At 40.0% G+C, this 20075-nt stretch overlaps 1 protein-coding gene across 6 annotated transcripts in view; it reads right to left on the reverse strand.

Moving 5' to 3' along the window:
* Nucleotides 1-1378: 1378 nt before the first annotated feature.
* bcar3 (BCAR3 adaptor protein, NSP family member) overlaps nucleotides 1379-20075 on the reverse strand; it is a 72603-nt gene continuing 53906 nt past the window's right edge. For all 6 annotated transcript variants that reach the window (XM_053503880.1, XM_053503882.1, XM_053503881.1 and 3 more), the window contains 9 exons: nucleotides 10878-11006; nucleotides 6213-6652; nucleotides 5666-5766; nucleotides 4452-5179; nucleotides 3222-3337; nucleotides 2959-3130; nucleotides 2703-2814; nucleotides 2345-2551; nucleotides 1379-1857 (listed from right to left, as the gene is read on the reverse strand). In XM_053503880.1, the coding sequence (XP_053359855.1) occupies nucleotides 1682-1857; nucleotides 2345-2551; nucleotides 2703-2814; nucleotides 2959-3130; nucleotides 3222-3337; nucleotides 4452-5179; nucleotides 5666-5766; nucleotides 6213-6652; nucleotides 10878-11006 (2181 nt within the window). In that variant the 3' untranslated portion in view covers nucleotides 1379-1681. The remainder of the gene's footprint in view (nucleotides 1858-2344; nucleotides 2552-2702; nucleotides 2815-2958; nucleotides 3131-3221; nucleotides 3338-4451; nucleotides 5180-5665; nucleotides 5767-6212; nucleotides 6653-10877; nucleotides 11007-20075) is intronic.

Genomic DNA, 20075 nt, shown 5'->3' on the forward strand with positions numbered 1-20075 from the left:
GTACAAAAGTGCATACCTAAGCTTGTATTATCGCTCAGTACCCATACAGTACTGTACATGTCATAAGTCTCTCTCTCTCACGCATAATAGTCAGCAGGTGGCGATGTTCCCGCTTCAAACAATTCTCACCACTGTCTTTAACACAACTCCATGCAGAAATGTATTGAAATACAAAGTACTGGTAATTGCTTTATGATGTAGTAGAGTGAAAGTAAATCGTACCCTGTAATAAAACTACTTGAGTAATGTACAGATGTGTGACTTATGTACAATAACAAAGTACGTGTACTTAGCGCAAGAAGTGAAAGGTAACTGAGCTGTCAACTTGATTTAAAAAAATCTGATAGGATTGGGACTGAACAGCTATATGTCCGTAAGAAAATCATTAGTTAGTGAGATGAATTAAAAAAGAAAAATCCATAAAGATTAGACTTTGGAGACAGGAATAGAGGTCATGTGTTCTAATGAGTTCTGTTTAACCCTATTGCAGAGAGGTGGGCGTGTCAGGCTAAGAAGGTAACTGCATGAAATGATGCATCCTTCATACGTATCAAATTTTCAGGACCCAAATTGAAAAAAAGATTTTTAAAAATATTTTCACACAGACAGTATCAGTGTTTTTGCGTGTGGTGGGACAGTGTACTGTATGTGCCAATAAAGGTTAAATCAGATGCAGGACATTTTTTAAAAACAATACATATCAGGCGATACAAATACAGGCAAACAAATTCGCATGATTAGTGTTCACTTGCATAAACAAATGCTTTATTAAGTCCAAAAAGCATGCTTATGTGAGTGTTCTAAACACAATATTACTAAAACACAACATGCCTTTAAGTTAGACATTTTATTTAGTCGTGTTTATCTACACATTTGCAACATTTTATAGAAAGATATTAAAGTTGTTTGAGTATTTACATGGCTGACAATTAGGAATAAAACTATATTACAGATCATCATTCACATGTTTACCTTCCTAGTAATGATATATACACTGTTTTGCAGATTAGCTTTTTTCATTTACATACTTGTTGAAATAACTTCTTTACAAGACAGTTCTTGACTAAAACCAACATCTGGACAACTGTTAATGTATAAATACGAATTACACTTTAACAACGTACACAAACAGCCAGAGTTCTCTCCTCCATGTGGTGGAATTCGCATCACCGTAGAACTTTGATTAATAGAGTTAACTGTTTAAATGTCTATCTTGTCAAAGACACTCGGATCCTTACTCTTGCCCATTTGTCCTGCTTCCAACACATCCACTTCAAGGTTTGACTGTTTACTTCCTGGCAGGTTCCATTGTAACGAGATGTAATGTCCATGTTATTCACTTGTTCATCACATCAACTGTCAGTGAGTTTAATTTTTTATTTTATTTTCAGTGTATAATCACTTCTTATGTTAGATGAATGAATCCTTTTCTTCTCTTGCTGTACCTTTGTCTCTTTGGGACACTATACACATGATACTGTCCATAGAGAAGAAAAATACCATCTTGTATTAGTTTGATTATTCCACGGTGTGTGTCGATAGTCTCTTAAGGGAGATACTTTGCACCAAAGCACTTGTAAAAAGCACCCGTTCTTCACAGCAGTTTTATTGCCCCATGTGTGTTCTGCACTTCGAGTATTTCCACATGGTGCTTTGAAGTGATCTGCGCCTCCTTTTCCTCTCAGAGTTCTGTGTGTTTAACCGGAGGCTCTAGTTTTCTGGACAGTGCCGTCAAGATAAGTTTGAACTTGTCGTGCCGTTCTGTCTGGTTTACCCCTGCTCCTCTGCTGCCCCAGAGTAGGCGTAACTGGAAGTCTGTCTTTAGGATCTCCAACATTTCACCATCAGGACAGAAGTCTAAAGACAAATGGAGAAAGATATACTAATTATTCGGAAGAAAATGACTTGGCGTCTGAAGACACCGCTGTCCCCAGTGGGTGGACTATACCAGGGGTCGTCAACTGTTGAGCTAGCAAGCATTCACGAAAGTACTGGAGTAGGACCCATTGTAGTTCAGTGGATATACGTTTGTAAACAATAAAATAGTTTGACTTTATCCAATCATATTTTTGTGTACTAGAGGTCAAGAGATTTCAAACTGGTATTGGTCATAAATAATCATAAAAAAAAAAAAACTGGCGTCCATGATGCTAGTCACAATAATTTTTAAGTACCACCGTTGTGTCTTCTTTTTAGCCTAAAATAACCTAATAATTAAAACTTAAAAACTAAAAAGTAACTGTTGTTGAGATACAGTCATGTTAATTGCTTGACCAGACCTCCATAACTAAAGACCTGCCCCATATAAGGTACATAAGGTATACTGTAACACCCTTGATCTTACCTTGTAGGACTCGCTTTGCATTATACGAGTAGGTGTCTGCATTGCGTGCAACGGCGCGGGCCTCCTCCAGGTGGCGCAGCATAATCTCACAGCCTTGGTCGTTGCTTTCCCAGATCTCCATGCCCTCAAATGCAACTGCTGGTCTTTCCATCAGGATAAGCAGAGGCATCAACAGCGGCACAGTGGCACTGCTCAGTGGAATCTCTGCTGCAGAGGCCAAAAAACACGGTTATTATTAACCTAGTACTACTAATCTCACCAACCAGCATCATGCTACACGGTATAGATGTAAACACACTTTAAAAATCTCAATTACAGGATAGACAAGATGATGTACAAAAATTGAACAGATACTCACCACTCCCGTCATACAGGCCTTTGTAGAACGGTTTGAGAGATTTCTCGTAAAGGATGGCAGTTTTTGTGTAATTCCTGCGCAAGTCAGTCCAGGTATGATCCAGTCTCGTGACCTGTGAGCAGAAAGAAGATTTGACAAGGTGTATTTCCTGTAGTTTGATTACATGATAACTCGAATGAACATAAAGGAATCTTTTATGTCCATTCAATGTTTAGCTTCTTTGAGATGCAGAGGCAGAGTCGAGTGGGTGACTGACCTGAGGCATGTCCAGTGCTTTCATGATGGATGAGAAGGCATAAAGGTCTCCCATGGAGTCTTTGAGCTCCTGGGCAACGAGAATGATTCGATTTAGAGTAGCTGATCTCTCCTCAAGACTCCCTGTACAGCCCAGGATGTCCACAGCCACACCGATTGCCATGGTGTTATGCCTATGTTGAATAAGCGATCAGATGGTTGTATGAAATTCCTAGCCTTTATTGTGTACGACATTAACATGTGGAGAAACATTGTAATGTTTACCTTTCCATGAGGTCCTGACGGAGTTGCCTCCCATGTGGTAAGGTTACCAGCTCCAGGCCGGAGGTCACGCCCATCTGACATTTCGTTTCGTCTGAGACATTTAGAATCCGGGCAACCTGGTAAATATACACACGACATTTACATGCTAGGTCCTGTTTCCTGTATATAAAATTAGAATTTATTTAAAAGTATACAAAGGAGCCTCGTCCCTAGTGCTCCTTAAAAACAAACCCACAAAAACTATTTATTTCTCCGTAATGAGTGGAAACCCATGCAAACACTTTTTTTAGTGCCATAGTAATTATATTCTTATTCTACACGTGTCACAACTGAACACTTCTGACTAAACTCCACCAGGCTGTCAGGAAGAACCGGTCTCTGAGGCTAATGTCTAAAGCACCAAAATGTCAAGTGGAAGTGCGGCTTATGAACCTGTCACTACTGATTGTGTTCAGGTTATGGGTGTGGATGGGTGGGGGTTAACCTTTGGCAGTTTATGGGTAGTCCATATAAAAATGGTTGGAAGTATGCCTGAGCTTCTCATTGAAAAAGTACAACCATTTCTTAATAGACATTAACGTCATTTGGCAGATGCCCTAATCCTGATCAACATAGGCTGCTTTCACGCTAGGCACGATATGCCTGGGTATGATCGCTAACCCCTCCCCACTCCCTCACTAGTCAGCGTTCAAGTAAATGCAAAATGTACCAATAAGGCTGCCAATAAACACAGAAAACACACAAGGACGTCAGCCTACATGCTATGACTAATAATGTTAATATTTCCGAGGATAAGATTGGTGCCTGTTGAATGCACACAGATTTTGGAGGAGGTGGATGTGTTGAAGATGTCAGGTTCTCAACATCAGTCTACTTCCGTGTTCAGTTATGGTTGCATATGGTTTGATTTAAGCCGTGTCCAAGATTGCCTTTTACAAGTGGTCTTCGTGTCTAGGCATGATATGGGGTGTTTACGTTACTCAAACACACCAACCTTAGAGGACAAGTGTGTCTCAGATCCAGGCCAGAGACTGCAATGTGAAAGCAGTTTCCACAAAATGGAGCAGTTGAAGGTTCAGGGCCTTGCTCAGTAGGTCAAGCATTGGCACCCTGGAAAGCCTGGGATTTTCTGGTCAATATGTCTTTACCAGAGACATGAGCTGTGGTACCACTGCTCCATACTGTTCTCAACATATATAATGCTTACATGCAGTACCGATGTAAGCTTACCTCACAGTCAGCCTGCAGGATGTGCTTGGCGATAGTTTTGGGATCCTGACTGACCAGCAGTTCTTTGGCTCTCTTCAGCACAGACATTTCCAGTGGCTTATTCTCTTGCGGCAGTAATCTGAACTCGACCTCCCCTGGCCTGAATGCCGATAGCATCTCAAACACAGGCCTCCGGAAACCTCTAGCCTTTTTTGCAACAGAGGGTCGGACTTGTCTCTCCTCTTCTTCCTGCTCTTTGTGTTCCTCCTCGCTGCTGTCCTGCAGGGCTTCGATGGCATGATGATAAGAGCTGCGATCCAGTTTTGTGCTCACATTGCTGAGTCTTTTCTCCTCCACTTTCAGCCTATCCACATAACCGTTAGCGGCGCTAATCCTTTCCCACTCAGCAGGACTACATGGACTAAGCTCACAGTAGCTCACGCCAGGGCTAACTGGGCTGACTGCCTGCTGTGGGGTAGAAGACCACTGTTTCTGTGGCTTCACTGGAGGTACCGGAGCTCCGAACGGTGAGTGAGGATGCCTCGTGGAGGGTACTTTGCTGGGTTTTGGGGGTGGTTTGGGGCAAAGCTGACTATCAGATCCACAGATAGCCTCGCCTGCTTGTGTCTCAAAGCCCATCTTGCGCGGGACCGTAGGGCTGAGGGCTGGCTCACTGCCTGTCCTGAATACAGGAGACTTTGGGCATGACTGGGCCTCCATATGGTGCGTCTGGGCCTGATGCCTTGATCCTGGAAGCAGGAAACAATACATGAATTATTTACGATATTGTATTATTTACATATTCATTATCTGGCAGCGTTAATGACAGATGGTTTGCACCAAAATGTGGAAAAAGCTGTTATTGATGTGCTCTCAGAAACTTGAATAGAAAAATTCAAAAGCGATTTTCTACTCTCCAACCCTGTCAGCTCAAATGAAATGAACATGAAATTAGAATGTGTATTTCCTGCATTCTAACTCACCCTGCACAAACTTCCTTCAGTTACTTAGCATTTTAATTATACATCTCACTTCACACGTTTGGCTCCTGACAACTGAAAGAGTTTCAAAGGCAGGACTCTGCTCTGACTTTGAAAACGTCTTTCGCTGTTGTTCAGCGAGAACCAGCTAGACGGGAAATGAGTAGTTTTCGAGGCTGTCAGAGCAGCGGACCATCAAATGTGAAGTGTGTCGTTGCATCAAACGAGGATGAAAGCAGAAGTGATCATGCTCACCGAGTGGAAGGAAACTCTCAGACTGATGGGTCTTCAACGGCCGTCTCCTCTCCTGAACGTGGTTTAGACAAGCTGGCTGGCTACCGCACTTCTCTCTGTTGCTGTGAAGGAGAAACATGGGTCATTTAGTCTCTCCCGTGTAGAAGCGTCATTGAGATTGTCCGCTGTGCGCAACATTGGAGAAGAATTTTATATGCTCGGTGTGTGTGTGTGGATTTCTGCAGCATAGAAGCTTGTAATTTTGCTCGGGTATTTTTTGTCATGGTTTGCCTTGGCATTTCACATCAAGCTGTTTCTTCTCTATTTAGCTACACATGTACATGCCTGGGTTATACCCTTCTTAGCCACAGGAAGGGTTTTCTTAGACGTGTACTTATCTTTGCTGGCTCCACATACTGTAAACTCACTGTTTCTGTAATAGATTTTAAACAGTCTATAAAGACTATATTCTACACTATGATCAGTGTAGTATTCTATATTTAGTATAGAGTTCTTTTGTCTGTGAATCATTCCGCAGGATTTAGTAAGAAGTAAGAAGATTGCTCACCTTAAAAGGTTTCCACGGCTAAGGGTGTGATCTGGGACGTGTCCATTCATGATATTCAAGCTCAGTCGTTTGGTGCTTTGGTTCTTCTTCTCTTTGTTGGCCGATTCCGCATGGACGGATCCGACTCCATACTTCTCCTCCAATGACCTTAGTGGCAGTGTTCTGTTGATGGGCTGGAAAATGATGGCACCCACGACCTCGGACACAGGCTCACGGTTACCCACATAGTATCTGACTAGGGCGGGGACGCTGTCAAAGCCGTCCTTTTCAAACAGGTACTGCACTCGCGAGTAGGCTTCATTCATTACCACCACTCTTTTGTTTATTTTGAAGTGCTGAGGGCTGTTTTTCCACTGGCACGTCAGGACGTAGTTTCCTGGACTCGACAGCGAGTCACGGATCAGGAAGTCACCGTCACGCTGGACCAGGTTCTCAGCCACCTAATGAACAGCAGCATAGGAAAGGATTTATTAAGCATTTTTAATATTTGTATTATAATTCATTATTAATTAAAATAATAATTATCATCATCATTTGATTTGATTCACCATTTATATATGTGTATCTGTGGGTCAGAAATGAAATTATTTCACACAAGTAAACATCTTCAAAAATACAGTACTATATGCCCTAACTTCGTGACATTGTTTTAAAGAAAAAAAGAAAAGAAAGTAAGTAAGAAAAGAGCAAAGTTTGAATGGGAATAAGTGTTAATCATTAATTTTTTTTTTTGTAAACTTTAATGATTTACTATTTTGAACCCTTTATAATAGAGAAATTCAAATAAATGGTTTTATAATGTAAAAAATGTAATTATTAGAGTGTAGAATTACTGCATTGTTATTTATTATTTTGATTAACAATTTGTAATTTAGGGCCTTCTGTCTCTCTCAATCTGTTATTTTGTTTGTGCAAAAACCTTTATGACAGGAGAAAAAGACAAGTTGTGCAGGAAATGTGTAGAACTGTCACTGCCTAATACATGCATATACAAAATCTTCTTAGAACAATAGATGGTGGGTTTCCTCCCACAATCGAAAGACATGCAGATTAGCCCGTAGTGTGTGAATTAGCATGTGAGTGTTTGTGTATGTACACTGCGTTGGATTGGCAACCCATCCAGGGTGTACCCCGCATCATGCCCTAAGTATCCTGGTATAGGCTCCAGGCCCCTGTATCCAGGATAAAGCGTGATAGAAGATGAGTACTGTAAGTGAGTTGGTAATAACTCTAATGTGAAACTACAGTTTCCACATTTTTTTTTTATCCTTGGGAGAGTGGGATGGTCAATGGTTAAAGCTCAGTGTTACTTATCAGAAGGTTGTGGGTTCGAGCCCCAGCGGGATGGTCAATGGTTAAGACTCATTGTTACAGTACTTATCAGAAGGTTGTGGGTTCGAGCCCCAGCGGGATGGTCAATGGTTAAAGCTCAGTGTTACAGTACTTATCAGAAGGTTGTGGGTTTGAGCCCTATTATTTAGCAGGCGTGCTGTATCATGGCTGTTTCTGCACTCTGACTCCAATTTTCTAACAAGCTGCTTGCTAAAATATGTGATACAAAATATTTTACTGTGCTATTCAGTGATTCAGGATATTAGAATGTGTACAGTAACTGTCCAATCATGAACAATAATACACTGCAGCATTTCCCCTATGGTAGTACGGACTTGGCTGGCTGCCATGCCACACAACAGGACATTTTTTTTTAAATCCTATACCATCCATTATATTGTAACAAAGGTCTGTAGCTACAGTGTAATACCAAATAACATCAGAAGGAGGCACTTCCTTTTTGTTTTGGTAGATTAGAGTTGACCGTGTGTACAGGAGAAGTTTTGCTAGGATAGCGCTCTAATTAGCTACCTCGCTGAACTTACTCTCCTCAGTACCGAGTGGTGCAGGGTGTGATTAATATATTCATAGACTTGGCCTCTCCAGATCAGCACCACTCTGTAGTATACTGTAAGAATACGGGAAATGAAAATTACCAGCCAAAAGTCTTGTGTTGTGCGAGAAATAAATAACCAAAAAAGTTAGCATGTGCTTTCAAAACCTCCATCATCCTCTTGCCACCCGACCTAAAAAATGTTCTAGAGGAAACACTAATATGTATAATAGATTTGATGGCTGTTTAACCACATTTTGACTACATATATCAAGTTTTATGCATAATTAATATGTATTCTGTGGGAAATCAAGAAAGCAGAAAATTGAGAAGTGATTTAAATTCTATTTTTATTATTATTATTATTCGATTAAGACTTGATTATTATTATTCGATTAAGACTCGATTAAGATTATTATTTTTATTGTTATTATTATTATTATTATTCGATTAAGACTCGATTAAGATTATTATTATTACTATTATTATTATTATTATTATTCCATTCTTTTGGACTGAACTTAGTTAAACTTAGTTATGAACAGCAGCTCCGTGTCTGAAATGAACTTGCAGGTAATAATCATGATAATTACAGCTCATATGCTAGAATTAGGGGGAAAGTTGTACACACTGTATGCATTGTCTAAATAGTAGTTTTTCGACGTTGTATAATAGTGTTTTTGTTGAAGAATTGCAGTTTGACTCACTCTGTTTGCATCACTGTTAAGTGTCTATCAAAGGAAGCAACCTGTTTGGTTGAACAGATTTATTTACACTACACTAGTTAGTTCACTTTTCCAGGGTGACTTGTACTACAGGTTAATACTTGCCCAGTGCTATCATAAACCTTGTTTCCTCTCCAGTATTAAGCTTTTATCATCCCTTCCAACAACCCACATCATCCCACACTTTCTGCACATTCCTGACAACAAGCAAAATCGATCACAAAAACTGAAACTGCTGGGGTTTTTTTTCTCTCTCTTTACAAATGGTGTCAGAATCAATCAGTGATTGGCCTCCCTTTCTGCTCATGTGTCATTTGTTTAATCGCCTTCAGTTGAGCAGGTCTGACTTGTTTCAGTTTAAGGCTGCCTAGCTGTCGTGGCTAAACATGATCTATGGGTATGTTCACATCACCAGTCAGATTTTTTTAACCCTAATGTGACACAAATCTGACTTTTAAGGGCTATGTGAATGCAAAAAAACTGTTGGTTTCAGATCGGATCTGGGTCATTTTCATGTCTGGTCCTAGATCTGATATAAAGCCGATACACATTGAATGACCTGAACGAGAGTAGTCAGAATCAGAATTCATGCGACTTTTTGAGTGGTTGCACAAAACTCACTATGTGTTTTAAATAGGATGAAACAGTCAAAAATGCACCAATATGCACAAGCGTGCTGTTTTAGAGGACAGACGCATCCCAAAAAAGTCATTTATAATTATGAATGTAAACCGTCAAGACATGCAAATTCAATTTGATCGAAAATTATCATTAAACAATGTGGCTTGAAATGTGAACACATCCTATGGTTTAGATTATTGGTCACCATATGAATAATCCATAACCTGATCCAGTAGGGTTAAATACCCTAGGTAAAATATTATTTAAGTAAAAGCAGAAGTCCTGCATTTACATGTATACTTGAGTAAAGGTAAAAAAAAAGTACTTATCTTCAAATTCACTTAAGTGTCAAAACTACTGAGCTTGGATTAACTCACAGTAACCTTCATATATTATAGGTAAAAAGTCTCACTATGCACCACCGTGGTTGTGTAATGCAACACCATGCAGAAATGTAGTGAGGCAAAAACTAAAGATTTTATTTCCAAGTTCCAAAATCCTAATTTTTTTAAATAAAGAAAAAAAATCCTGTATTAGAATTCCAAGAAGATTAATTTACTGCTGTGATTTGCTTCGCACCTATCAGAGTTGCACTGCTACTGTATATTTGACCAATCAGATTAGAGAATTCAACAGTGCTGTGGTATACAGTGAGATTATAAACTGACTCTAATGAAAACGCTGAATGACTGAATGTGGTAGTGAAACATGCTGCCAGACTGCTGCTGCAATTGATGCATGGTTGGATTTAAGTCTCTAGTGGACACACAGTGATGTTTAAACAGCATCTACAGTAGATTTAAGTCTAAGTTAAAAAAATACTTTAAAATGCATATTAGGTGGAATAATATTCGCTTCACTAGGTTTAAAGGACATGCTGTTCCGAACATGTTTGCACTTCGAACATGTGTGCTCTTTCCATTTTAAATGTGACTCTTCCAGTTCTAAGCAGGTTTGTCTCCTATGAACTGAGTAGACAATACAAACTTCTGTTACTAGCGTAACTCTGAAATAATCTTGTGACAACATGAACCAAACACTGGCCACTCACGTCAATGTACTATAGGTGTACTAAAATTATCAGCATGATTGAAGCATAACCAACGTCATAGTGTCGGTGCCACAGATTATTGCTGGACTAACCTTGTCCCAAGGATGAGCTTGGGCAAACATTTCATTATCGTGTTTCACAAAGATACTGAATGATCCTCTGACTGAGATCAGACATGTCTCACTTCACACAAACAGCAAAATACGTTTAGCTGAGCTCAGCTAAAGTGGCAGAAAAGTGAGTGCTACAGTACCTTTCAACAATACTGATATGAAGCTCTGATCTCCCCTAGTTAAATTACTCCTACAATTTCAGCACAAAGTCAAAAAACACGTGTAAAGGTCGACCCTGCATTCGCCTCATCTTTGTGTGTGTGAGTTTACCTGTCTTGGAATGGCGCCATGGTACCACGCGTGGCTGCGCGGCTCCTCGCCAGACTGTTTCAGCTCTTCCTCCAGCTCCCTGCGGATCTTCTCCTGAGTTCCATCAATGATATGCTTGTCCCTGGAGAACTGCACATAAATAGGAACAACAAGGTCTTTGAGTGTCCTCAAATCCATGACTGGACCATACACACCACATGTGTGGTTGTGCCACGGAGCAACCTTCACACTTAACTCCCTCCCTTAGTTCAGGCTTTTTTTGTTTTTGTTTTTGTAACCGTGCCACTGTCACTCTCAGTATGAACCTGCTTTACTGATGAATCTGCTGGTGATTTCCATGACTCAACGTTCCCTCCCTTTTTTCTGTACCCTAAACTGATAGGCTCTGGAGCGTGCCCTACCCTTACCTGTATGTGCACGCACACACACACACACACACAAAAACCCTGCTTATTCCTGTTCTTCTGTATGACTCACACTTTTCTGTCAAAGTTTCATTTAGAAGAAACCAGTAGTGAGCTGAGTAATTAACCTGAGTGGGGAATTAGCTTTTTTATAGTATAATATATAGTTTAAAAATTCTGATGTTTCCAGAGCAGATAAAACTCCTTTTCTTGGTCTGTAGAAAACATTACATTAGTGAATTCTACTGGCAAAACCATACTTGAGTGCATATTCATTTAAGTGTTTTAATGAATTAGGTGACTTGTTATTTGGTAACAATCGTATTGGGTAATCATTTATACCAGACAGTCAAATAGAAAATCTCACCCACGTACACAACGTCCACGCGTGGGCAAGATCTAACCTGTAGAGTTACAACAATAGAAACATTTCTGAGTTTCCTTATCCTTTGTGGTTAAACAAGCGTGAAAGACTCGCTTTCCTTTCAGACCTGGAAAACACACACTGCTTTTTATCCAGTGCTTAATCCAAACACGCCAGTACTGTATACCTCCTGTACCCATAGTATAATGTATGTTTTACTTAGCATAGTATTTGAATTAGTTTTCCGGGTATAACTAGCATCTTCATTCACACCTTGGTATATTTGAAGAACAAGACTACATGCCAGTTAACCTACTAGTTTGTTATTTTAATATGTACACACACACACACACACACACACACACACATTTGTAGCACATACACGTGATAGTATAGTTATAAAACTTATTGAATGTGCTTAAAATTCATGTCTAGTTATATCTATTTATGTACACATTAAGGGTCCCATATTATAATTTTTTTTTAAATAAGTTAAAAATATATCTCAGAACTCGGCGGTCGTGCTAAAGCAACTATTGAGTGCAAAGAGGTTGAACATTTCTGTATTGTAAATGCGTTTTTAATCGATCTTAGGAAATATTCTAATATTTTAAGATTTAAGTTTTGATTTAGATTTTTTTTTATAACTTGTAAGATGTAATAATTGAAATGAATACTAAAAAGGCTTGAAATATTTCACTTTACATGTAATGAATGTAGAATTTCTGAGTTTCACTTTTGCGATACAATTAAATCTTCTGTAAAAATATGGTTTCCACAATATGTTATTTTTTTTAGATAGACTTGTAGTCAGAAAAGTCTTTTTAAATTGTAGTTAAAAAAGGCTTTTTTAAAAAGGCTTAAAAAAGCCCCCCCAAAAAAGACCTGAAGATCTGGCTTCTAAATCCTGGCTCACACACAGGAAGGGTGGGATTCCTTTCCTCTCTTTCTATTTTTCTTCCCCCATGTTCTCTTCGATTCAATTTGGTCACCTGCCAATACCGAGCCACCAGCCAGCTCTCTCCAACAGCGACAAACCAAGAAAAGTGAAATCTAAGATGAGCCAGCGAGCTACTGCTCATGTTGCATCACAGGATGCCATAACACACACACACACACACACACACACACAGAGGAAAGGGCTCTAAACTCTTCCACAATCATAAACTTATAATCGCCTGGTGTCACTGAGATTAAAAAGGGGGTGAAGGTATGGCATCATGGTGATATAATGAGCATCAAAGCTGAAAGGTCAGGGGCTTTAATTCACCGTCCATCACTGTCTGTTCTTCCTCAATTTCTTCTTTTCTTTCTTGTGCATAAAACAAACAAACTACATTCATTCTTTCACTTACTCTCTATACCATTTATCCTGTACTGGGTTGTGGAAAGCCTGGAATCAATCCCAAGAGACTTGTGGGCACGATGAGGAGTACACCCTGGACGGGGAGCCACTCCATCGCAGGGCACACAAGCACACACACACCTATGGGCAATTTGGGAATGCTAATTAGCCTAATCTGCATGTCGTTGGAGAGTGGGAGGAAACCAGAGTACATGGAGGAAACCCATTAAGTATAGGGAGAACATGCGAACTCCATACACAGACACAAAGCCAGGACTCGAACCCTTAACCCTGGAGTTGCGAGGCCACAGGATCAGTGATTGCAATGATCTGACTGCAGGGGGGCAAAAATTTGCAGGACATTTAAACAAACATCCCAGCTTCTTCATCCTGTTAGCTGAACATTTGGAATGCTTGCTATGTGTCTTACCCAACCTCAGAGCCTTAAAAGTACTAGCCTCATGCCCAACACTGTAGTTGTATGTCCTGCGGCTTCTTCATGTGGTGGTGCTTCAGCCCTTAACCTCAGGCTAAATCTGGCCATATGGAAAGGGCCTTTCCACCACTTCACATTTTACCGTAACCCCGTGTGTTATATGGGATATAAAACTGGTGCAGAATTTCAGGAAATTAGAAGTGAAGCTGTATGCTCTGTTAGCTTTGTGTAGTGGAAACACAAACTGATACGGCAACGACCGCTTGTTTCAGCAGACGCTTAATGAACCGAGGGGCGGCTTGCTTATTTACACACACACGCACACACTTAGACGCAGCCACATCTTCTCCAGCAGCCTGTTTCATTAGCGTGGCTCATTTAAAAGAGTGTGTCCCCTTAGCCCTTTCGATTCTAATAGTTTTTTATGGCTTGATAAACTGCTACTCGGCTGGGTCTCGTTGTGTATCTGTGTAGTCGAGAGGCATCCGTGGTGATGTCATTGACGAAACTAGACAAAGCATACACAAAAATAGTTGGTGTGTCAAAAACATTAACGCTACTTAGAGGCAGGAAGGCCTCGAGTCATGTCCAAATAGAATGTTATCGTACAAAGATGCTTTCATTTCTGATTCTTTGCTGTCCCATAATCCAGTCAACCTGCTTGTAAAAACGTTGACGGCAGAAACCCCAGGGAAAGAGGAAGCGATTTGTGGAGGAATAAGTGACTTGAAGCTATTTTCTGAATTCAAGAGTTTGTTTCTAGTTCCACATGGTCGTGTGGTTTTAGAACGTTTGGTCTATTTTTTCAACAGTACTTTGATCTAATGAACTTTATCCTTAGAGACTGCTGGTCAGTGCCAGTAACTGTGCAGATCGGTCACGTAAGCTGCTTTTGAAGCTTATCACAAAACAATACCTTATTAAAGATACCTGACCTATTAGACACTGCATCAGTTATCAAGGCAGCTGCATTCGGAGTCTCTCATTAATCCACTTAACATACGAACATGGTCCAAAATTTATTCTAGAGGATTTTTTTCACTAACTATGATTTTTTTTTTTTTTGTAGGGTAAATATTCCCATTGTACTACACTACCAGTCAAAAGTTTGGACACACCTTCTAATTACATGTTCTTTCCTGATTTTTATTTCTTTTATATGCAGTAATCTCCTTTAAACAGTTGGTATTGAGATGCGTCTGCTACTTATGCTCTGTAAAGCCTTCATAACGACTCTAATCTGCGTTCATGTTAATTGGTGATTTTTAAGACTGGTAACTTCTCCTCTACAGCAGAGGAAGGTCTTGGTCTTTTATTCCCTAGATGGTCTTCAGTTCAATACTGTTCTTGCAAGAACTATTTCAGAACAGCTGACCATCATGCCTTAAAATAACAATTAATGGTTTTTGTGCCTTTGTTTCTTAATTACATAATTTTGAAATGTCCATTATTGTTCTAAAATGTACATAAACAAATAAGTAAAAAAATCACTGAAAGTGTAAAAAGTACACTTAAAAAGTAAATAAATCACACACAAAAAAATGAGTCGTTGATTTCGATGGTGTGTCCAAACTTTTGACTGGTCCTGCACTGTTGTACACACTCTCATTGGTATCCTGTATAGGGTGGTGGACGGTGTGGAGTCTATCCCAGGAGACTCGGGGCACTAGGAGGAGTTTATGGGGTGCCAATCCATCACAGGACACACAAGCACACACACTCTCACTCACACACACTACAGGAAAATTGGGAGACACCAATTAGCCCAATATACAATTCAATTTAAATTTATTTCTATACCGCTTTTAACAATTGTCATTGTCACAAAGCAGCTGTACACAATCCAAAGAAAACTATGGAGATTTGTATGAAATGTGAAAAATGTGTATGAATCAAAATGATCAGATTGTCCAAGGAAAAAAAATCCTGAGATGGAAATAGGAAGAAAACCCTGAAGGACGAACCAGACCCAACAGGGAACCCTTCCTCATTTGGGTATTAGCAGGGATTTATATTCATGTCTTTGGACTGAGGGAGGAAACGCAAACTCCACCCACACAGACCCCAGGTGGATCTCTACCTTCATGTTCTTCTTACTCTTTACTTATTCTTTCTTCTCTTCCTTCCTTCTTTCCGTTCTACCTTTTCCCCACCGTGCTTCCATCATTCATTCCTTCACCCAGCTCCTTGTAGGCCCTTCAAGGAAATGCAAATTTACTTGATGTACTCCAATCCCAATCTCAGCAATGGAGACTCGTTACTCATGTTTACTCTTGAGCGTGGACAGCCCCCGAGCCTCATGCTAGACCACATAAAAGGTTTAGAACCGTAACGCAACAGTCAGGAAGTGGCGGCTTTTGAACTGTGATGTTCTTTGGTTGACGATGGAGTGTTTAGTAGAAGCACAATGGCTTGTTAAATGTTTTTTTGTATTTATTGGCATGTGCTGAAAACAGCTGTCAAACCAGAAAGTCTGGGTGTGACACTTCACTTGTTTTGCCTCTGTTGTGGTCTTTTGGAGTCAAACAGATGTAGACAGGTTTCTGATGCAAACTCGCACATCTATCGTGATATCGTCCTATTCAAATATTTACAAGAGGTGGCTTAGATTGGCAAAGCCCGATAAGAGCTGTATTGTGTTCCTTGGATTTACATTCTGTGAGAATAACAGGGATGTCACGTTATTGTTAGATAAAGCACACTGCGTGTAAAGGGCTTTGAATTAATTGGAACGTTTTACACGATCAGGCTCTGAAAGCTGACTGTATTTACTCTGGGGAATAGGGCAAAGCCACTAGAGATAAAAAAAAAAAAACATTTCGTAAAATTGTAATAGTGTACAATAAATAATGTAAATCTAATTAAACATGGATTTAATCATCTCTAGAAAGTCGTGCACAACAACTGGCAGCTCTGCCCTTTGAGTCAGATGATCTCCTTGCTTAGCATCTCCATGCTTATAATTTTTTTTATAGCAAATATAGGCTCGACAAGCCCATGACTAAAATAACTCTAGATGCCACTGGTATTGTAGCAAGAGACGGGCGGTGCTCTCTCACAATTCAGTCAACAGCGGGCTGAGCCATCAACCCACAAGCCGCAAATTACAGCCACCAAACGACACACAGTCTTCAATTGGCTGGAGAATTTATTGGAAAGTGGTTGTTTTGTCCTTCTTTTCTTTTTAATCATCACAGTATTAGGCAATGTGGAGCAGATGAAGAAATGAAACACCCAAAATCCAACTAAATAATTAAATAAAAGAAGAGAAAAATAAAAGGCAATGGACTAATTTACACTTTATATGTATTCTCATAGCTTTCAGGCTGACTTGGCATGTTTTATATATTTCACAGCAAAATATGTGATTTTTGTGCCAGTTGCTGTAGGCTTTCCTGGCATCTCAGGAGCATTTATTCTTCCGTATGCCATCTCATCATAGCTCAGAGTTATGAGTGTGAACTCAGAAGCATTTTAAGGTGCGCTGAAGCCATAAACTTTTTAAAATAGCTAAAGCCCGGATGTATGAGGTCAGGACCGTGTCATTGTGACTTTCTTTAAGCTGTGACGTTATTGCAGTATTTTTGCATCAATTAAATTCCCAGCATGCTTCGGCTTTTAATAACAATTTAAATATACACGCAATGATGTGTCAGTAAGTGAATTCAGAGATGCTTGTTTGATTTTCCCTCTCTTTGATTTATAAGTGAATTATTAAATTCTAAATGACCTAACTGACTAATTCTGTATTCTATATTTGGGTAGATAAATCGTCAGATTAAATTATGCCACCCTTCATTTCTTAATATTTTGCTTTTAAAGAGCCAGACTTTCTGGTGTTTTTGATGCAGTCTTGAGGAATAGTTCTCCAGGCTTCCTGAAGGACTTTGTTTGGCTCTCATAATTTGTCCCGTTTTGTCTCTTATTTTCCTGTACCTGACCAGTTTCTGAGTAATGTTTTTATTTGTTAAGCTTTACAGTAACCTATGAATCATTCAAGCATAAAAACATCTAATGTAAGGCATGAACCAGTGAAACAGGTGCAGATAATGACAGATGATCAGGCCAGTGATTAGTATACTAGTGATGCCTAATACTCAGTGCTTGAAATGGACGAGAGGGGAAACAAGGTTGCTGCTCAGGTTGGTACATAAGCAACAGTTTTTTTGTTGGGTCTTTTGGGACTTTGCAGCCTGAGAGAGAGAGAGAGAATATTTTTTCTAAAGCTGTTGAAAGTATTATGAGATGTCATGTAAATATAGATGACCTTAAATATATTTAATATGAAGCAACTGGCTGAATTCCCACCATGGTACCATGCTTTGCCCCTCACAACTTCCTGTGAGACCACAAAGATAAACATAGGATGAAGATACCAGGTCTCTCCAAAGGTTTTCGGGGCAATTAGTGAGCAGTAGTAGAGGTCTCATGTGCCCTCATGTACAGTCTCACCCTTCCTGAGCTAAAGTAAACTAAGAGCCCCACATATATAAGTGGTCCATCTGAGCCTTTAGTCCCCTGGGATTCAAAAACCACAAGCTTCTATCCATATCACCCCATTTACCCTGTCCCGGCCTGCTTCTTGTCCAAAAGGCCAGCACTGCGTCCATGCCTGCCCTATACAGTCTCAGGCAACACAATGCCCAGGGGAACAGAGGAAGAGAGATCAGAGAATGGGCGGGTGGTGGATGCCTGCTGAGGATTTATGACCCTTTTAAAGTGATTACAAGAGTGTGTTTCTTTTTCTTTCTTTCTTTCTTTCTTTTTTTTATATCTACGGCACAGCATGTTCTATTTAAAATATCTCCGACTGTCTAATACATCCATATTTGGCAGATCTGTCTATATTGTTTGGCTGAAGTGTATTATTCTGGAGTCGCAAGTCAATTGAATTAGACTCCCTATTTTTCTTTTCTCTTTTAAATTCCACCATTCGTGCAAATTATGCCTCGATTTTTGTTGTCTATTTGTATTTGTATGATGTCTGTTTCAGTTTCCGTTTTATCTACGTTATGCGGCAAGTATGAAAGACGAGTATGAAAGGCAAGATTTTAAATATGTGAGTTATATATTTTACATCAGATAAATCAAGGATTGACGTTCCAGAATTTTAGCCTATGCCATTTCTTCTCCCAGCCCTTAGTTTGCTCTTAAATCAGTCTAATTCAGTCATGTCTGAGCTCTTAAGGAGGGTGTGTGGAGTGGGAATTGGGGCCTGGGGCAACTGTGTTGGATCACTCCAAAGCATGCAGTCTTTACAGTATTTTCCTTTGCACACTGCATTTGTCGTACAGTTGGAGAGACTTTACAGTTCAGCGTCTCATGTATCAGTGTAGATGACCTGTTATTTTAAACATAGCTGTAACTGATAAAACACTGACGACCATGCTGATGAAGTACAGAGTCAGTCAGCGTTGTATGACTATAGAGATTGGCACAGACAAACAATCCTGGCTGCCTAAGAAGTAAAGAACGTTCCAGCGATATGAAAAAAAAATACAGAGCTAAAATAGGACTGTAGTGTTCGTTCAAAACGTGATTTATATCCTAAAGAGTGAACCTGTCGTACATATAAAACTTGGATTGGTTTGGTATTATTGATTATGTAGTGCCATAATAAGTTACCAGACTTTCATGTGAAAGTGACCACACAGACAATGCGCGTCACGTGGTAATGATCTAGACCTCTAACGCCGCGTCATACAGAAGGTGATGTCTGAGTGGATCTGCGCTGCTAACCACAGTTGGTCTTGATGATAAATGGGAGATCGCCAGGCTTTGTCAGCAGCTCAGGGGGCTTCCCACGGTCCCCTATCTGCTGACCTCACACTTCTGTCACACTCATGATCCCTATGCCAGCTCACACTCACAGTGCATGACAAGGACATTACAGCGTGTTAACATACCCTCTACATTAATATAGCAGTCCGTTAAGCCTGCTTATTTAAAACCGTGCTATCACCTTCTGTGTCAGCTGTCCTGTACGTGTATCCTGGCCCTCACATTCACACCAAAAATAAAGTATTGGTAAAACGTTTGATGTCACCCGGAAGAAATGAACTTCATCGTCACCCAGCAGGATAGCGAGCTGATTCCTCTTCCAGCTGTGCTGTCCAGTCAGAATAAAGAAGCCATGCAGCCAACATGAACACTGCCCACTGTGTTTCTCTCGTTTTCACTGACCCGAAAAAAACAGGCCATTGCCACACCACATGTCGGAAGTGCTATATTTAGGAACAATCTTTCTTACAAAAAAAAAAAAAAAAAAGCATCAGCTGGAATGTCGGAGCAGATCTTTAGGGTCCTTCCAGGGTCCAGTTAGCTGCCAGGCCAGACTTAGCAATAACAACAGCCAACTACTTTTTGTTCCAGTGATTTTTAGGACTTCTTTACTAGGATTGTAATTTTTTGTCCCAGGAATAACTCGATACGGTAGACAGCCCAGATATCGAGGCTCTAACAATGTGTTACATCAATATAGTAATTGCCGCTAAAAGGCACAACAAAAGTGTTTCAGGAGAAATTGTGGTTTTACTTAGACTTACTTAGACATGTAATCAATTATCTGCCTCTGAAATGCCTCTGGTAAACCCCCCCCCCCCCCAACTCATGCTATATATAATCAATTTATTTTTTCACCTCCTCATGA

The sequence above is a fragment of the Clarias gariepinus genome, chromosome 9, assembly GCF_024256425.1.
Source record: "Clarias gariepinus isolate MV-2021 ecotype Netherlands chromosome 9, CGAR_prim_01v2, whole genome shotgun sequence".
Taxonomy (NCBI): Eukaryota; Metazoa; Chordata; class Actinopteri; order Siluriformes; family Clariidae; genus Clarias; species Clarias gariepinus.